Below are 17,651 nucleotides of genomic sequence, written 5' to 3' on the forward strand. Positions count from 1 at the left end.
ATTTCCTTCTATTGTCTTTATAGTTGTATTTTAGGGGATGTGATGATTCGCTGAGTTCCTCGGTTGCCTCCCATCTACATTGCTGAACCATACGGGGAGACTGTTGGTGAAACTTGACTGAGCCATCTTCTTCTGATGGAGTTTTCAGGGTTTGCTTAGAAATATTAGGTGGGCAACTCATATTTTCCACTATCAGTGGAGTAGAGGCCTTATCTGAATATTTATCAATTATTAAAAGTCTTGGATCGGAGGGTGTGAGATTTAAAATGGAAACATCATTATTGCTGAGAGCTTGCTCTTGGTTACCAGCATAAGGGAATGTCTCTGAGTGCTTGTTCCAGTCTTCAAGTATATCTTTTAGTTGTTGAGTTGTTGTGTTTTGGTCAAAATCCTCCTTATGCCGAATATCTCTATCTGCTTGTTCTTTCTGTGGCACGGTGTCCTCCAAACCTTGAGTAGTAAAATTTGTCTGAGGGGCTATCGTCAAAATTCCCAACTCTACAAGGGCAACTAAAGTTCCAATGGTAGCTTTCAGACCAGAGACTTCCTGCTGCAGTTTATCCATGTTATGAAAAAAATTTTCCGTTGTCTGCTTGGTTAAAAAACATTGATCTCTTAAAATTTCCCATGAGGAAGGAGTTTCTTCCTCGTTCTCTCCCAAAACTAAGTTGCCTGAGTTTCCCTTTAAAGAATCTAGAGTTTCTTTGCTTACTGTAAGTTGTGTTTGTCTACAAAGTTGAAAGGTGTCTTCTCTCAGATCAGGATCAGTGGACCAGTTTGTTGGACTTTCGTTATAGGAATGCTTGTCTGAGTTTCTTCTATCTTCTAGATGATCTCCTGTCTCAGTTATAAAACTGGTGCAGTCAAGGAAACCCAGACTCTCCATAGGTGTTAATTCTGGAGTTCTTTGGTCCATCTGCTGCTCTTTTACTTTTGCTGTAGGTTTATTACTTTTAATTATCCCACAATAGTCTAATATTGATTTTTGGATCAAATTAGGAGTTGAGCTGTTAGTTATAGTACTACGGCTTTGAGCACGCGTGGTCACCATTTTGTACTCGTCAGGTGAATTTCAAAGAATGAAATATGCTTAAACAGCGCTAATTTCTCTTCACCTCCTAGCACTCTATTCTGATTTCAATAAAAGATACTTTGGCAGCTACCCTGTCAGTTCTTTCCGGTTCTCATTTTCCCAGTCTTAAATTCATTTCTCCACATTTCTGCAGCAATTTGCTATTTTACTTTCTTTTAGTCCTCATGAAAATTTGTCTGCCAAGTTTTCCCAAACCACGTTCACCTGATCCATTCCTGATGTCATGTTCAACATCACATCAGGTGTGGGGCAGGTAAAACAACTGGAAGTGTAAAGTAAGCTCCCAATTGTTCATTTTCCAGATCCAGTCCCCCACCTCTGATCTAGGACTGTTAGCAGGAAAAAGTCTCACAGATGCCACTGGGACATCTATCACATCACTCCAATAGGAAAGTGAGCCATGACTGCTTGACTTCCCAAAGTCAGACCCTTCAACCACATTTTGTGATTTTCCTGTTAGATAATGGGAAGATACTTGCCTTTCTAGGATACTTGTAAGGAGCAGTCACCTTTTTCACATGATCCTGGAGTTCCTTGATTAATTTTTCTGGATCATGTGATAAAAAGTCAGGAGACAAGATGACAAAGGCTTTCACCACCTATAGGATGTCAATTACATATGCATTAATGATTCAGACAAATAAAGGGGCTTCAGGGTAACTAGATGTTTGGTATATGTTACTGGTTATTTGCCAAAATCAAATGCTGCAATGTGGCATGTTCCTTGTCAGAGTTCCAGCCAGCCATGCCCTCTTCAAGGATACCCCATTCTGTCTCCCTTCCCTTTGACAGTTAGCATTCCATGCCCACTTAAGTATGCTCATTAGGTTTTCCCCCACTTAGGATTTTTCCCTAATGATATTTGTATGTTTGCAAACTTTGGGGTTTCCCTGAGCCCACTGATGCCTCCCTCTTGAGCATGGATGGCGATAGGATAGGTCATAAAAAACCAACATTGTGCAGAACTCAGATTTCACATTCTAAGTATAAACAGGAGTCTAAATTATTAAAGTCCTATTAATATCATACCAGTAGAAAAATAACTCATTGCTGCACACAATCAACAACAGGACCTCTCAAGTATTAATGTCAGCAAAGGGGACCCTCTTGGTAGTTCCACTACCCTCAGATGTTTTCAGTCTCTTGAACTTAGAATGCTGCCGTGGCAATGTTTGGTGAGCCTGAGAACTGTAATTCCCTAGGACAAATGAAGGTGCCCTGGAGAAAGTAGTTTTCCCAGGCTTCCCAGCACTTGGGATGCTGCAATCATGTACTCGTAAGCACCAAAGGAGGCCTCTAAAATGTTATTCCATTTCCAGACACGTTTGAGGAAAGGGCAGAATTTAGGGATTTATGGGGGTTGGCAGACTCTCAAAGAGAAAGGGAGATTCATCCCCCATTATGCTCCTGGTAACATCATCAGGAATTGAGCTTTAAGGGGAAATTAGTTATTTTCTGACATTTTAATCCAGCTGGGATGAGGACAATTTGCCCACCAATAACACTTTCATAGATCTCTGGAACGCAGTAGCATCTCACTGTGGTATTTCAAGATTTAATGCTCTTTCCCCAAGCAAATACACTGTATGTGGTGGTGTCCCTGTGCATAATGCGCATAGGAATGTGTCGGCCTGACTCTCCATTATTACCTCTCCTCTGACGGGATCTGGACTGCTGACCACAGCCGATTCAATGACGGCCGGGTGCTCGATCAAGGCACTTTCCACTTCAAATGGGCCAATACGATACCTAAGAGACAGAACGAGGTCACTCCGGCACCTTTTGGAGCTGAATACAGTGAAAAAGGGAAAAGCCAACCAAACTGAACTTACCCAGCAGAATTAATCAGATCATCCGACCTCCCGACAAACCAGAAGTAGCCTTCTTCATCCTTCATCGCTCTGTCTCCGGTGACATAAAAATCTCCACGCTCACTGGCTGCTGTTTTCTCAGGGTTATCCTGACAATAACCAAACATTATTCCACAACATTTTAACTGGGGTCTGCTGATCCACCCATGCTCATAATGCTGCCTCAAGATAAAATAAGAAGGCAATTTGGTATCGTCAGTGCCAGCTTCAGATCTCGGAAGACCCTTGGACAAAATGCTCACACTTCCTCCAAGAAGGTCCTCCCTCCTCCTCCCTGCTGTCTTCCCATTTGCTTTTCCTCTCCACCTGAGCCCATGCTGCCCCACCGCCCCAGGGAAGAGGTGCTGCTCCATCGCCTTGCTCCTGTCACTGCTCAGTTCCTGGGACAGGGAAAGTCTTTGGCAACTTTATCTTTCTGTGTGGCAACAAAAAGTCCCTTTCTCCCAAGGGCTTCCCGGACAGAAGCTCACTTGGCAGACATGTCACCTAGCCATGAATCTGCTCTCCCCTTTATCACCATGGAATTGGGATGTATATTGAACGCTTCTAGTCTGTGGGCCATTGTTTAGTTTTCCATATTTGTTGACAAATTTTTGTCAAAATCTGGACAGATTCAGTCTCAGTAGCTTGTAGCTACTCTACCGGTATGCCATCTGTTCCTGGTGATTTGTTTCTTCCAAGTATTTTAAGAGCAGCTTTCACCTCACATTCTAAAATTTCTGGTTCTTCATCATACGGTTGCTCTGTGAATGAATTTGTCATCCTTACATCTCTTTTATATTGACACGCTAAAAATAGTACTTACTAAGTAGCATGAGAAAAGACAGAAAGGTCGATTAGGTTTGATTCTGATAGCAAGGTCCCCTTCTTTCCCTGGGGGCTGAACATTGCCTTTGTCATCTATAATCTGCAGAAACAAACAAGATGCATATGCTATTTCAACTGACCATGTTGATTTAAAATGCACATATATTCATATCATGAAAAACAATGGTTTAACTTGGTTCTCAGTGATGCCCATTAAGTTCTATGGAATGAAAAAAATATAGAGACACTTGTCCCCAGGTGCCCTGTACATTCCAATATTATATCAAGGAACAGGAAATGAGTGAGAATATTTAGACAAAGTAATAGGGCCAGGGTTGGCTCAGTTCTCAGTTATTCCCATTAAGTTCTATGGAATAAAAAAAACAGACGCTTGTTCCCAGGATTCCAGAACACTCCAGTGTTATATCAAGAAATGGAAAATAAATGTGAATATTTACACAAAGCAAAGAGGTGGTGTCGATCACAGTGATTTCCATTAAGTTCTATAGACCAGAGAAAATGGACTGCTCAGCTGGGACATAGCTGAGAAGAGACAGAGTGAATTGCACACTCAGGAGTTCCCTCCAAACACACCCTGCCTGTCATAATAATGGGCATTTCACCGCTAACAGATAAACTACAGGGAGTATATTATTTATTATTTATCTATTTATTAAATTTATTAGTTTCCCATCTGGCTGGTTCTCCAGCCACTCTGGGTGACGCACAACATAAAACATACAATTCACATTAAAACCTTAAAATTCCAACAATAACACTAAAACCTAACCCACCCCAAAGGCCTGCCTGAAAAGCCAGGTTTTCAAGGTCCGGCGGAAACTCATTATGGAGGGGGCATGGCAGATGTCATTTGGGAGGAAATTCCATAGAGTGGGTGCCATGATTGAAAAAGCCCTCTCCGTAGTTCTCACCAGTCTAGCTGATTTAACTGGTGGGACGGAGAGGAGGTCTTTTGAGGCTGATCTTGTTGGGCGGCAACATTGATGCTGAAGGCGCTCCTTCAGATAGACTGGGCCGAAACCATGCAGGGTTTCAAAGGTCAAAACCAACACCTTGAATTGGGCCCGGAAAGCAACTGGTAACCAGTGCAACTCCTTCAGCACTGGAGTGATGTGGTCTCGGCGGCAGCTGCCCTTAATTAGGCGAGACGCCGCATTCTGTACCAGTTGCAGCTTCTGGACTATTTCTATTCTGTTTTCTGCTAAGGCACTGCCAGACTGTTGCTGTTTTCCAGTGGGATTCAATCACATACTGGCAAATTCAGGTTGTGCAATTGCACAACAAACTCTCCCCCCCCCCAAAAAAAAAATTGGACTTTTTGTGGTAGGGGATGTGGTGGGAACATGCACTGAGAAATGTGGGATGGCACATGCTTGATGCAACATCGTCCAACCTCCCCACAACAATGCAGAACAAATCATCTGTAAATGATGATAAACATCTTCTAATCTCCCCACAAACTTTGTGCAAGGAAATCAGGAGTGCTCAACAAATAGGTCATCTGGAAGCAAACCAAGTCTTCAGATGAACACCAACTGAGTAAATTTAAATGATCTACCTGGACATCATATGGTGGAGATGCTACTCCCAATGAGCCCGGTTTGATTTTCATCCATTTAACATTCGTACATATTGCTACCTGTAAGAGAGAGAGAGAGAGAGGACCACAGCCAAATGACAGTTGGATGTTTCAATTAGTTTTGGAGGGAACTCTCCATTGCTGCGTGACCAGACAAGATGGCAATCCAGACATGTACAGGTCTTGTCCAGAAAGCAGACAGATGTGGATCTGGCCCAGGAAGGCCCACCTCGCACCAACTTTGTCATTGTTTCAGGATCAGGCAAAGGCAGTTTTGTTTTCCCAGGCATTTGGGTAGCACCAATGACACTGCATTGTATTGTTAAAATTTGCTTTTTAAATTATTTATGTATTTATTTGATAACAAACATTATCCAGACAGCATCCATGTAACAAGAGACGGATGAAATTGCATTGGGCCATAGCCTGAAGTTACAGAAGTCCAGTTTGTTTTTGCTTTTACTGAATGCCACTCAGGCCACATTCATACCATACATTTAAAGCATTATTATTCCAATTTGAACAATCGTGGCTTCCCCCAAAGAAGCTTGGGAGTGTAGTTTGTTAAGGGTGGTGATAATTTTTAGGAGACTTCTATTCCCCTTACAGAGCTACAGTTTGCAGAATGGTTTAACAATCCTTTCTAGGGAACTCTGAGAATTGTAGCTCTGTGAGGTGGTGGCCTCATGAACCTTCAGACCATACCCTGGTTTGGACTGTGGGCCTAAGGTTCCCCACTCCTGATGTGCAGTTTTCTTCATAAGTCAATAAATACAGTGACCGTACTGAGTTGACAAACATCATCCTGCAAAAATGAAGACAGACATACTGTTTCGGTTTGTCCATAGCCTTCATAGATATCCAGACCCGTCTGAGCCTTCCATCGCTCCAACACTTCTGGGTTGAGCGGTTCCCCTCCAGTCACACAGTGCTTCAGGGTCATGAATTTGTACCTTGATGAGAAATGACAGTATTTTTTTTATTTATTATATTAAATTTATAGGCCACCTTTCCTCCAAAAACCTCAAGCTCAGTGGCCACCCTCGAGGAAGAGGACGAAGAGGAGGACGTGGTGGTCAATGTGGAGGAAGAAGGCGATGCAGATGAGGTAGAGGCGGGCAGCATGGGGAGACCTCCATCGGAGCTCACCGGGCCAGGGCCACGCAGCCGCCCGAGGAAGCCTCAAGCCATTGACTCAAAGACTTCATGTTAAGAACATAAGAAGAGCCTGCTGGATCAGGCCAGTGGCCCATCTAGTCCAGCATCCTGTTCTCACAGTGGCCGACCAGGTGCCTGGGGGAAGCCCGCAAGCAGGACCCGAGTGCAAGAACACTCTCCCCTCCTGAGGCTTCCGGCAACTGGTTTTCAGAAGCATGCTGCCTCTGACTAGGGTGGCAGAGCACAGCCATCACAGCTAGTAGCCATTGATAGCCCTGTCCTCCATGAATTCGTCTAATCTTCTTTTAAAGCCATCCAAGCTGGTGGCCATTACTACATCTTGTGGGAGCAAATTCCATAGTTTAACTATGCACTGAGTAAAGAAGTCCTTCCTTTTGTCTGTCCTGAATCTTCCAACATTCAGCTTCTTTGAATGTCCACGAGTTCTAGTATTATGAGAGAGGGAGAAGAACTTTTCTCTATCCACTTTCTCATGCCATGCATAATTTTATACGCTTCTATCATGTCTCCTCTGACCCGCCTTTTCTCTAAACTAAAAGGCCCCAAATGCTGCAACCTTTCCTCGTAAGGGAGTCGCTCCATCCCCTTGATCATTCTGGTTGCCCTCTTCTGAACCTTTTCCAACTCTATATCCTTTTTGAGATGAGGCGACCAGAACTGTACACAGTATTCCAAATGCGGCCGCACCATAGATTTATACAACGGCATTATGATATCGGCTGTTTTATTTTCAATACCTTTCCTAATTATCGCTAGCATGGAATTTGCCTTTTTCACAGCTGCCGCACACTGGGTCAACATTTTCATCGTGCTGTCCACTACAACCCCGTTCCTGCTCAACAACAGCCCGGCGCGGTGCCTCTTGTGCAGGGTCTCCTGGCGCGGGGCCTCCTGCTCAACAACAGCCACCACCGCGTCCTTCTCCTCCTCCTGCTCCAGGCAAGGCCCAGGTCCCCAAGCCAGAGCTCCCGCAGCCCCCCCCGACATAAACCAGCACCAGCACCAGACGCCCGGGGAGCAGCAGCTGAGTGAGCCCGAGGACATGGAGCGGAAGACAACATTGTAACAGCAAACAGCTTCGCTGTAACAAATGCCTGTTGCCCTTCTGCTTCTCAGGAGCTGCCGCCCCCGCTAACATCACTTCTCTTTCTTGGCGGTGCCAATAAATGATAATGTTATTTGTTATTTAATTTAATTTTTGTAAATTGTAAGAAGTGGGGAAACTTGAGCAGTCCAAGGGCCGCATACACTCATGGACAACATCCTGGTGGCCACCCAGCCACTCTCACATTGGATCTCCTCTTGCAGTTACCCGATGAAAAGTACCTGGTGAGATCATGCTGTATCAACATACGGAATCCGGTTGGAGCTGTGCAGAAAGTGGTGACTGGGTACTGGGTGAGAGTCTAGATGAAGACAATGAGGGATGGAGGGATCTGTCACTTTTGGTTCTCTCCGTTTCTCATTTTTCCAATCTTAAATTCAGTTCTGTACATTTCTGCAGCTATTTATGATTTCTTTTCCATTTATTTATTATTTACTATTATTTATGTATTAAATTTTGTAATCCACCCTTCCTCCCAGAAGGAGCCCAGGGTGGCAAACAAAAACACTAAAAGCACTTTAAAACATCTTAAAAACAAAAGACTTTAAAACATTAAAACAAAATATCTTTTAAAACATCTTAAAACAAAACATCTTAAAAACATCTTTAAGAAAAACAACTTTAAAATCACCTTAAAAAGCAATTCCAGCACAGACGCAGGCTGGGATAAGGTCTCTTCTCAATAGGCTTGTTGAAAGAGGAACGTCTTCAGTAAGCGCCACGAAGATAACAGAGATGGCACCTGTCTAATATCTAAGGGGAGGTCATTCGAAAGGGTAGGTGTCGCTACACTAAAGGCCCGCTTCCTACACTTTGCAGAATGGACCTCCTAATAAGATGGTATCTGCAGGAGGCCTTCACCTGCAGAGCACAGTGATCAACTGGGTATGTAAGGGATAAGAATGAAAACTCTTCAGCATTTTAGTGCAAATTTCTCCTAATAAACACATTTTTGTATGCAGCTTTGACTAAGATACACATTTTTGCAAGCAATGTTTCCTAGTACAAATACATTTTTGTATGCCATTTTCACAAATGAAGATGAAGGTGGTGTGAAAATTGGAGGGCGAAATATCAGTAATTTAAGATATGCAGACGATACCATACTACTAGCAGAAACCAGTAATGATTTGAAACGAATGCTGATGAAAGTTCAAGAGGAAAGCACAAAAGCAGGACTACAGCTGAATGTCAAAAAGACTAAAGTAATGACAACAGAAGATTTATGTAACTTTACAGTTGACAATGAGGACATTGAACTTGTCAAGGATTATCAATACCTCGGCACAGTCATTAACCAAAATGGAGACAATAGTCAAGAAATCAGAAGAAGGCTAGGAGTCGGGAGGGCAGCTATGAGAGAACTAGAAAAGGTCCTCAAATGCAAAGTTGTATCACTGAACACTAAAGTCAGGATCATTCAGACCATGATATTCCCGATCTCTATGTATGGATGTGAAAGTTGGACAGTGAAAAAAGTGGATAAGAGAAAAATCAACTCATTTGAAATGTGGTGTTGGAGGAGAGCTTTGCGGATACCATGGACTGCGAAAAAGACAAATAATTATTAAACCAGAACTATCGCTAGAAGCTAAAATGATGAAACTGAGGTTATCATACTTTGGACACACAATGACAAGACATGATTCACTAGAAAAGACCATAATGCTGGGAAAAACAGAAGGGAGTAGAAAAAGAGGAAGGCCAAACAAGAGATGGATTGAGTCCATAAAGGAAGCCACAGACCTGAACTTACAAGATCTGAACAGGGTGGTTCACGACAGATGCTATTGGAGGTTGCTGATTCATAGGGTCACCATTAGTCGTAGTCAACTTGAAGGCACACAACAACAAATTTTCACAAATATATTCATTTTATGGCCACTTCCCCATAATACACGCATTCCTCATATTGTTTTGGAAAGTGCAAACTGGATAGATTTGGCTTTATATGCAAACTGGATTGAATTTCTCCCCCATCCCTACAGACAATCAAAGCACAACTATTATAGCAACCGCAAACAGGTGGTTTTGGAATGCTCTTTTCCAGCTGCACATAACCATGAGATACGGGATGGTAAGCCACTTATTGATATGGTTAGAGAATCAAGCCAGGGCAATGATTTCCTGAGGATGAAAATAGGAATTGCCGCTAGTAAATTGGGACAATCACTGTATCTTAATTACTGGAGCTGAGAAGACTGCACGGAATGATAACTTGTAGGTCTGCCACACAGAAGTGGACAAAGACTTCTTCCCCATTGACCCAGAGGGCAGGACTGTATCTACTGCAGTGGTGACTGCAGTGGGGCAGTGGAATCCACTCTGGGATTTAGTCCAAACTTTCAAGGAGCTGTCCAAGGTGCTTTCAGCACCTTCAACAGCTCCTAGTAAAATCAGACTTAAAACTCAGAGCGGATTCCACTGAGGCACCAGCCGCCACTCATCTACTGGGCTTAAGTTAGATAGCTGTCTCCCTCCCACTCCTCTCATGGATGGGTTCCTCGTTGCGAATCTGCTGTGCCCACTGGCCTGTGTCTGTTGTTGTTTAACGCCTTATACTGAGCCAGACCATTTGGTCCACCTAGCTCAGTATTGCCTTCACTGACTAACAGCAGCTCTGCAGGATTTCAAATAGAGGCTCTTTCCCAGTCCCACCTGGGGATGCCAGGAATTGAACTTTGCACTTTCTAATGTAAAGCAGGTGCTCTACCTCTGAGCTACAGTAATTACAGGAGGGTAGATTTTGATTGAACATCAGGAAAACATACTAATGATAAAGAAAAGTTTGACCCAAGAACCTATTTTTAAGAGGCTTTTACAAAAGAATCTTATGCGATCGGCTATAGCAAAGCTTGCAAACCACTGTCGACGTCGGCTCTCCATCTATGAGCTATGATGGAACATAGGAAGCCGCTTTACACAGAGTCAGCTCAATTGGTCCATCTAGAACAGTACTGACTTCCCCAGCCTTGCTCTCTCCAGATGTTTTGGACTACAACTCCCATCAGCCCCAACCAGCATGGCCAACAGTCAGGGATGATGGGAGTTGTAGTCCAAACTGATCTGGAAAGCACCCCATTGGGGAAAAGCTGGTCTACACTGACTGGCAGTTTTTTCTGTAAGCTTTCAGACTGATTTTTCTCCTAGCACTACCTGGATTGCATCTGCCCTACCACTGATCTACAGCCCTTCCCTTAAAAGGGAACCTATTCCATTCATTCTTTCATTTCTTAGATTTCCTACCTGCCCTTCCCCATCAGGCCCCAAGGCAGGTTACAACAATACAATCATACCATTAAAAACAAGTAAAAAGAGGTAAAACAGTCTGTACTGTTAAAAAACGGAATAACACAATTCTGAGCAAAAGCAGCAGAGTATAGCAGCACAGCAGAGGTTGCCCCACAAAAACACCTTAACTGTCAAAGGCTAGAGTTAAAAAAAAGTGCATTTTCAGCATATGGTGAAAGCTGTACAATGAAAATGCTAACAATGAAGATGCTAAATGCAACTTGGGGGGAGGGGAGTTCCACAATTTAGGGGCTGCCACAGAGAAAGCCCTTTTCCAGGCCGCCATTCCCTACACTTCTGAGGGTGGCAGAACAACTTACATTCCAAATATCTGAAAGACTGCCTCCTTCCGGTGAATGCTGTAGACTCACATCTTCATCCTGGTCTTTGACACCCCAGATGTATGTTTTTGGGACCTACTCTATTCTTGTCACAGTGGTTTGTTTTAGACTGTTTTAATATTGTATTTTAAGCTGCTGTCCCCTTATGGTGAAGGATGGATAATGAATAAAAACAACTGCTGAACTTAACACCATAAGGCTCTGTAGGGAAAAGAGGCAGTCTGTCAGATATTTGGGGCCTAAGTCTGTTGAGCCCCAGCTCTCCCAGGGGGATCAGGGTGGGGAGCCGGCCAAACCCCAGCCTCCTCAGATAGGGCAGGGGGAGGAATCAGAGGTAGATGAGACTTTCAAGGACAATGAGGGAGGGGGAGTAGCTGACAGCCTGCCAGTTCCCACAGACAGTTCTCCTGCCAAAGCAGACTTCGCTCCCCCTACAGACGCCTCAACAGAGCCGTTGAGGGATGATCGGGCGGGCGCGCTAGCTCCACACACCCCAGGATTCCCCGTCTGGCACTTCAAACACTTTCCCGCCTCCTGAGGCATCTATCGAGCCTGTACTGTCAGATGAGCCGGCGGAGGCTCGCCCCCCTTTGCCCCGCACGAGACGTCGAGAGAAGACTTCGCAGGAGTCAGAGATTGTGAGAGAAGACCTTCCCTACTTAAGGCGGCGCCCCCCCTGACCCGGTTGCTGAGTCAACTTTCTTCACACGCTGCAGAGTAAGCCTAGGTAGCTTAGTTATTATTTGATTTATAGCCTGCCCTTCCTCCCAGCAGGAACAGGAACTGTTCTAAAACAGGGGCAATATAGGAGCTCTAAAGGGAACCCCACGTTTCTGAATCACCTTCAAGATCAGCCTCACGCAGAGCACATTACAACATCCTGTGTGCAGGCCATTATTCTTACATTTAGTACGATAGTGGGATCAAACAGTGGGAGGCGATGTACAAAGACACAGGCGCCATAAATCCATGGACAAAACACACCACTCCAGGTCGTCTTCACCCATCCTGGATCTGATGTATTCCAGAATATGGATGAAGGAGTCAAATCCATGAAGCGCCTGTAGAGCAGGAAAAAATGCATATGCATCAGGGTCCCAGGAAGCAAGTGACAGGGGCCCTGTTCACACGTTACAATCAACGAGTGTACAGTTTGTGTACATGGGTACACAAGTAGGTGGGATGTACACTCATACAGTTATTCACATGTAACATTCAACGAGTGTACAGTCTGTTATATACACATTTGCTGCCAGGAAAAGAAAATGGCTTCCATGACACTTATCAAATGCGCTATTGAAGCAATTCCCTTTTACTGGCAACAAGGCAAGGCATGCTGGGACTGTTATATAGTACTTCCTGAAACTGTTTCCTGTGAGCCCTGTGCACACCAACATCACTTCAGAGTTTCAAGACTGAACCTGTGATGGCTAAACTTTTCAGATCGATATATTTTATATATTAGCCTGAACTTTTCTGATCCCGGAAGGCAGCAGTGGGGAACTGGGTGTGGTAGGAGGCTCCAATTGTTCCATGAGGCTATTTTAGGAATATAGGAAGCTGCATTATACTTTGACCATTGGTTCATCTAGCTCAGTATTGTCTACACTGACTGGCAGTGACCCTCCAGGGATTTCAGGCTGGGATCTCTCCTCATCGTACCTCAAGATGCCAGTGTCTGAACCTGGGACCTTCTGCATGCAAGACAGATGCTCTGCCGCTTTGCTACAGACCTTCCGCAAGACACACCAACATGCCCTACATCAGAGATCATTTATGGTGTCATGTATGGGGCAGATAAAGATCCAACTGCAAAGGAATAATTGTGAGCCCAAGACCACATTCACTGTCCCCAGACATTTATTCCACTGTTATTCCACTTTAAGCAGTCATGGCTTCCCCCCAAAGAATCCTGGGAAGCGTAGTTTGTGAAGGGTACTGAGAGTTGTTAGGACACCCCTATTCCCCTCACAGAGCTACTATTCCCAGAGTTCCCCGTGAAGAGGGATTGATTATTAAACCACTCTGAGAACTGTAGCTTAACACCCTTCACAAACTACACTTCCCAGGATTCTTTGGGGGAAGCCATGACTGTTTAAAGTGCAATAATAGCGCATGGTTTGAATGTGGCCTTAAAGTGCACTCCTGATTGTCCCTGGCAAGCAGGTGTTGTACTGGGATTGTAGTAACGTCGCTGATCCCTGCCAAACCAGGGTTTCAGGCATTGTCAATCAGTACTCGCAGATCCCACTGGGATCAGTTGTACTTGGGAATTCAGGAGTACAGACAATTGCAGCAGGGCTGCAAAGGAAGAAAGGAAAGAATTGGAAGCAACCTTAGAGCACGCTCCCAATTCTTTCCTTTGAAACTGAGTCACCTGTTGTCATGGCAAGTGATTGACAGATGGGTGGCATCAGGAAAGTGATGGGCAGTTAGGGATGGGTGATGATGTCCATTTCAGTTTCTCTCAGTTTCTCATTTTTCCAGTCCTCCACATCAGTGCATGATATAAAATCCTCATGAAAATTCACCCGCATTGTAGTGCAAATCTCTCTTAATCTACACATATTTGCATGCCATTTTCCCAACACTGCACATCTTTGCAAGCAGTTTCCCCAACAGAATGCATGTTTTATGTTCTTTGTTACTAATATGTGCATGTTTATGCACACTTTGCCCCAGTATATGCATTTCTGTACACCTCACATGGCTGCAGAACTGCACTGCAAAATTTGGAGAAGTGCAATTTTGAACGATGGCTGTGTTTCAGTCCACATGTTGTTTCAGAAAGTATAAATGAGATAGAAATGCCTTCAAATGTGAGCGGAATTGAATTCCTCCTCCATTCCTATTTCCCATGCCTGCCATAACAAGATCCCCAAAGGTGCCTGAATCCAGAACGTATTGCTCATATATCCCTAGTTTTTGCTCCCATGGAGCTTTAAAGCTTTACCTGCCTGTGCATACGAATCCAATGCCGTGAGAGCAGTGTGAATGTTCCACCATTTTGGGAGTTCCTGTGGTTCCACTTGTAAAGTAGATGGCTAGGGTGTCGTTACTCTTTGTCTTCAAGCAGTCATGGTCGGCAGGTGCTGCTCTTAAAAAATAAATGCATCATATGGAATTGGCATGCAACATGAGCAGGGGGTTGGACTTGATGGCCTTATAGGCCCCTTCCAACTCTACTATTCTATTCTATGATTCTATGATTTCCCCTTTCACAATAGCCATCCATTTCATGAATAGAACCTTGGCAAGTTTCCTAGCAGCTAGAATCCTGCTTCAGTAACCCTTGGCAGAAATCCGGCAGATCACTGTCAGCCCTCCAGGCTTCTTGCACAAGTTACATGTCGCACGTATCTGTTTGAACATATGCCTTATCATCATCATTTAGACACCTATTTGGACTGCCTGCCTATATCAGGTGTGAGAAACTTTTGGCCCTCCAACTTCTGCTGAACTACAACTCCCATCAGCCCCAGCAAGAATGGCCAAGGGCCAGGGATTATGGGATTTGGAGTTCAGCAATGTTTGGAGGGCCAAATGTTCCCTACACCTAGCCTATATTAATGTATATATTTAAAACAAGATTGTTAGGATTAGGGATGGAAGGATCTGTCAATTTCAGTTCTCTCATTTTTCCAGTCTTAAACTCAGTTCTCCACAATTTTGCACCCACTTGAGAATTTTCTGTAAAAAAAAATCCTCCTGAAAATTCTTCATCATTTTAGTGTGAATTTCTCCTAATAAAGATAATCTTATATGCAGTTTTGACTAATATACACACTTTTGCAAGAAATGTCTCCTGATACAATAATTTTTGTATGTAATTTTCACTAATATGCCACCCTGGCTCCTACTGGGAGGAAGGGTGGGATATAAATCAAATAACAAATAAATAAATAATATATTCATTTTTATGCACACTTTTCTCTAATATATGCATTTTTGTAAAACACTGTTTGGTTGGAAAGCTGCATCACAAAATTCGGATTCATGTGAATTTTGAAGGATGGCTGTGTTTCGGCTCTCCTAGTGTTTCAGAATGTACAAATTTTATCGTTTCGGCTTTAAATGCAAATAGAATCAAATTTCTCCCCCATCCCTAGCTGGCATATTCTTATGGTCAACATCATCTGGCAATGAATTTTTTTGAAAAAATCATTCTTTTTACTACTGTTACTATTACTTGTTTTTCTTTTCCTCTTTTTTCCAGTTACGATTGCAAATAAAAAAAATGTGGATAAAATGTATTGCACATGGTTTCCGCAAGGGTTTAGCCATATTAGTTAGTGCCCCATTAAAGGGACCAACCCAATTCCCACTGTGTCCAAGAACAAAGGATTGCTCACATAACAGCGAGCTAGACTCACCCTGTTCTTCTGATGGTAAATTGTTTTAGCTGGTTTTAATATTACATTTTTACATGGTTGTATCTCACCCTGGAACCTTATGGTGAAGGGCAGGAAAGAAATCCAATAAATAAAAATAATAAATCATCGTCCAAACCAGTGGTGACCAAACTCCCCCCCCCGGACTATTTAGAAATTGCTGAGGTTCTTGGCAGACCACTTAATGATTCTTCTGCCTGTTGTAGCGATTGTAATACACTGTGCTAGGTGCTGTATGATTTTCAATTGCATTTTTACTGCTTCCTTTATTTATTATGTTTAATATCTTACAGACAGCCAGTGTGGTGTAGTGGTTAAGGTGTTGGACTAGGACCTGGGAGACCAGGGTTCCAATCCCCACACAGGCATGAAGCTCGCTGGGTGACCTTGGACCGGTCACTGCCTCTCAGCCTCAGAAGAAGGCAATGGGAAACCCCCTCTGAATGCCGCTTACCATGAAAACCCTCTTCATAGGGTCGCCATAAGTCGGAAACGACTTGAAGGCAATCCATAAAAAAAAGTCCATAATATCTTATAATTTGAATTCTACGTAATACAATGCAAGAAACAAAAGAAGCCATTAAACATACAATTGGAAATCCGTGTGTATCTTCAGTGCGATGTGCCATCACCCATCTTTAACCACAAATCTATAGATGCGCCGTGGACTGCCTGAATGAAGCTCGGGGACCACCAATGCTCCATGGAACACAGTTTGGGAAGCCCTGATTGAAACGTTTGTCGCTCTTGTTTCATGCTCTGTCCGCTACAACAGCAAAGGTGGAAAATACCTACTGCAGCAGGTCCTTGAAGTTCAGCCAGCCATCTCTGCCGCTGTCGGACACCAGTAGCTTGGTTTTCAGAAACTTGCATTCAGGCACGACCGAGTCCACTGCTGGGGCCAATGCATCGCTGACGACAATGCATTTGGCTTTCGAAGCATGGAGTCTGTAGGAAATGTCTTTAGCTGTTAATTGGGGCGTCCCTGGAATGATAACAATGCCTGGAAAAGAGCAAGGAAATGAAGTGAGCATAGAACCCAGAATGTCTCCATGCAGGGAAGTTGCACACACGGTGTTTTCTCATACTGTTATGGGGCCAGGGGTTAGAATGCTGGTCTACCGCTGGGGAGATGCAGATTCAAGTCTCCAGGCAACACTGAAACTCACTGGGTGACCCTGGGCCAATCCCTACCTCCAAGCCTACTGGCTGGTCGGTGACCGAAATAAATATTGATTGATTACCTCCAAGCCTAAGCTACCTCACAGGGTTGTTGTGAAGATCAAATGGAAGGGGGAGAACCATGTATAGTTCCTGCACTCCTAGGAGGAACAGTGGCAGATAAATCCAGTAAAGCAAGGGTGGGCGGGTTTTTTTCAGTCTCAGGCATGCATTCCCTTCAGGGCAACCTTCTGAGGGCCACATATCAGTGGTGGGCAGGAGCAAAAGCTTAAGTGGGAGGAGTAACAAATGATAACTTTGCCTTTCCGCAGTAGGCTAGTTTCTACACACACTCCTGCACCCGTCTATCCGCCAGCCAGACAAGCAAGACTAGAGGCATTATCCAAAGACACATTCCAGATAGGCAAGTGCACTCGGGGTGTGAAGCAGAGCCAGCAAAGGGTGTGGCCTAGGGAGAGGGGATGTGGCCTGGGATTCCCCACCCCTGCAGTAAATAAATGAAATAAATAATTCTCCGTTCTCAAGGTGTAGACCTAGAAGGAAAATGATATAAGAGCACACGTCATTTTCATCACCTGTGTAGCTCCTTCTCCCTTCCATCCAATAATTTATTTTAAAACTGTACTATGCGAGTATGCATGCCTTGCTGTGCTCAGTACTCATTTGCATGGCTGCTCTCATGGCTTGTGCAGTGCCAAGTTGTTGGGAGAGAGTATTTGTTTGCTGCCAAATCTTCTCACTGGGAAGACAGCACTTTTTGTTCACTTGGCTGCTCAGGAGAAATAAGAGAT

At 43.9% G+C, this 17,651-nt stretch overlaps 1 protein-coding gene across 2 annotated transcripts in view; it reads right to left on the reverse strand.

Annotated features, from left to right (window-relative positions):
- The window catches only part of LOC133372105 (acyl-coenzyme A synthetase ACSM5, mitochondrial-like), a 29,286-nt gene that overhangs the window by 6,072 nt on the left and 5,563 nt on the right, over positions 1 to 17,651 (reverse strand). Inside the window, exons 4-13 of one of the 2 annotated variants that reach the window (XM_061600385.1) lie at positions 16,474 to 16,681; positions 14,241 to 14,384; positions 12,192 to 12,348; positions 7,877 to 7,956; positions 6,201 to 6,324; positions 5,351 to 5,431; positions 3,770 to 3,871; positions 2,926 to 3,053; positions 2,743 to 2,842; positions 1,573 to 1,692 (exon numbers count right to left, since the gene is read on the reverse strand). In XM_061600385.1, the coding sequence (XP_061456369.1) occupies positions 1,573 to 1,692; positions 2,743 to 2,842; positions 2,926 to 3,053; positions 3,770 to 3,871; positions 5,351 to 5,431; positions 6,201 to 6,324; positions 7,877 to 7,956; positions 12,192 to 12,348; positions 14,241 to 14,384; positions 16,474 to 16,681 (1,244 nt within the window). Of the gene's footprint in view, positions 1 to 1,572; positions 1,693 to 2,742; positions 2,843 to 2,925; positions 3,054 to 3,769; positions 3,872 to 5,350; positions 5,432 to 6,200; positions 6,325 to 7,876; positions 7,957 to 12,191; positions 12,349 to 14,240; positions 14,385 to 16,469; positions 16,682 to 17,651 lie in introns of those variants that run through there. The other variant, XM_061600386.1, reaches the window with a different exon arrangement.

Source organism: Rhineura floridana, chromosome 17 (genome assembly GCF_030035675.1).
Source record: "Rhineura floridana isolate rRhiFlo1 chromosome 17, rRhiFlo1.hap2, whole genome shotgun sequence".
Lineage (NCBI taxonomy): Eukaryota > Metazoa > Chordata > Lepidosauria > Squamata > Rhineuridae > Rhineura > Rhineura floridana.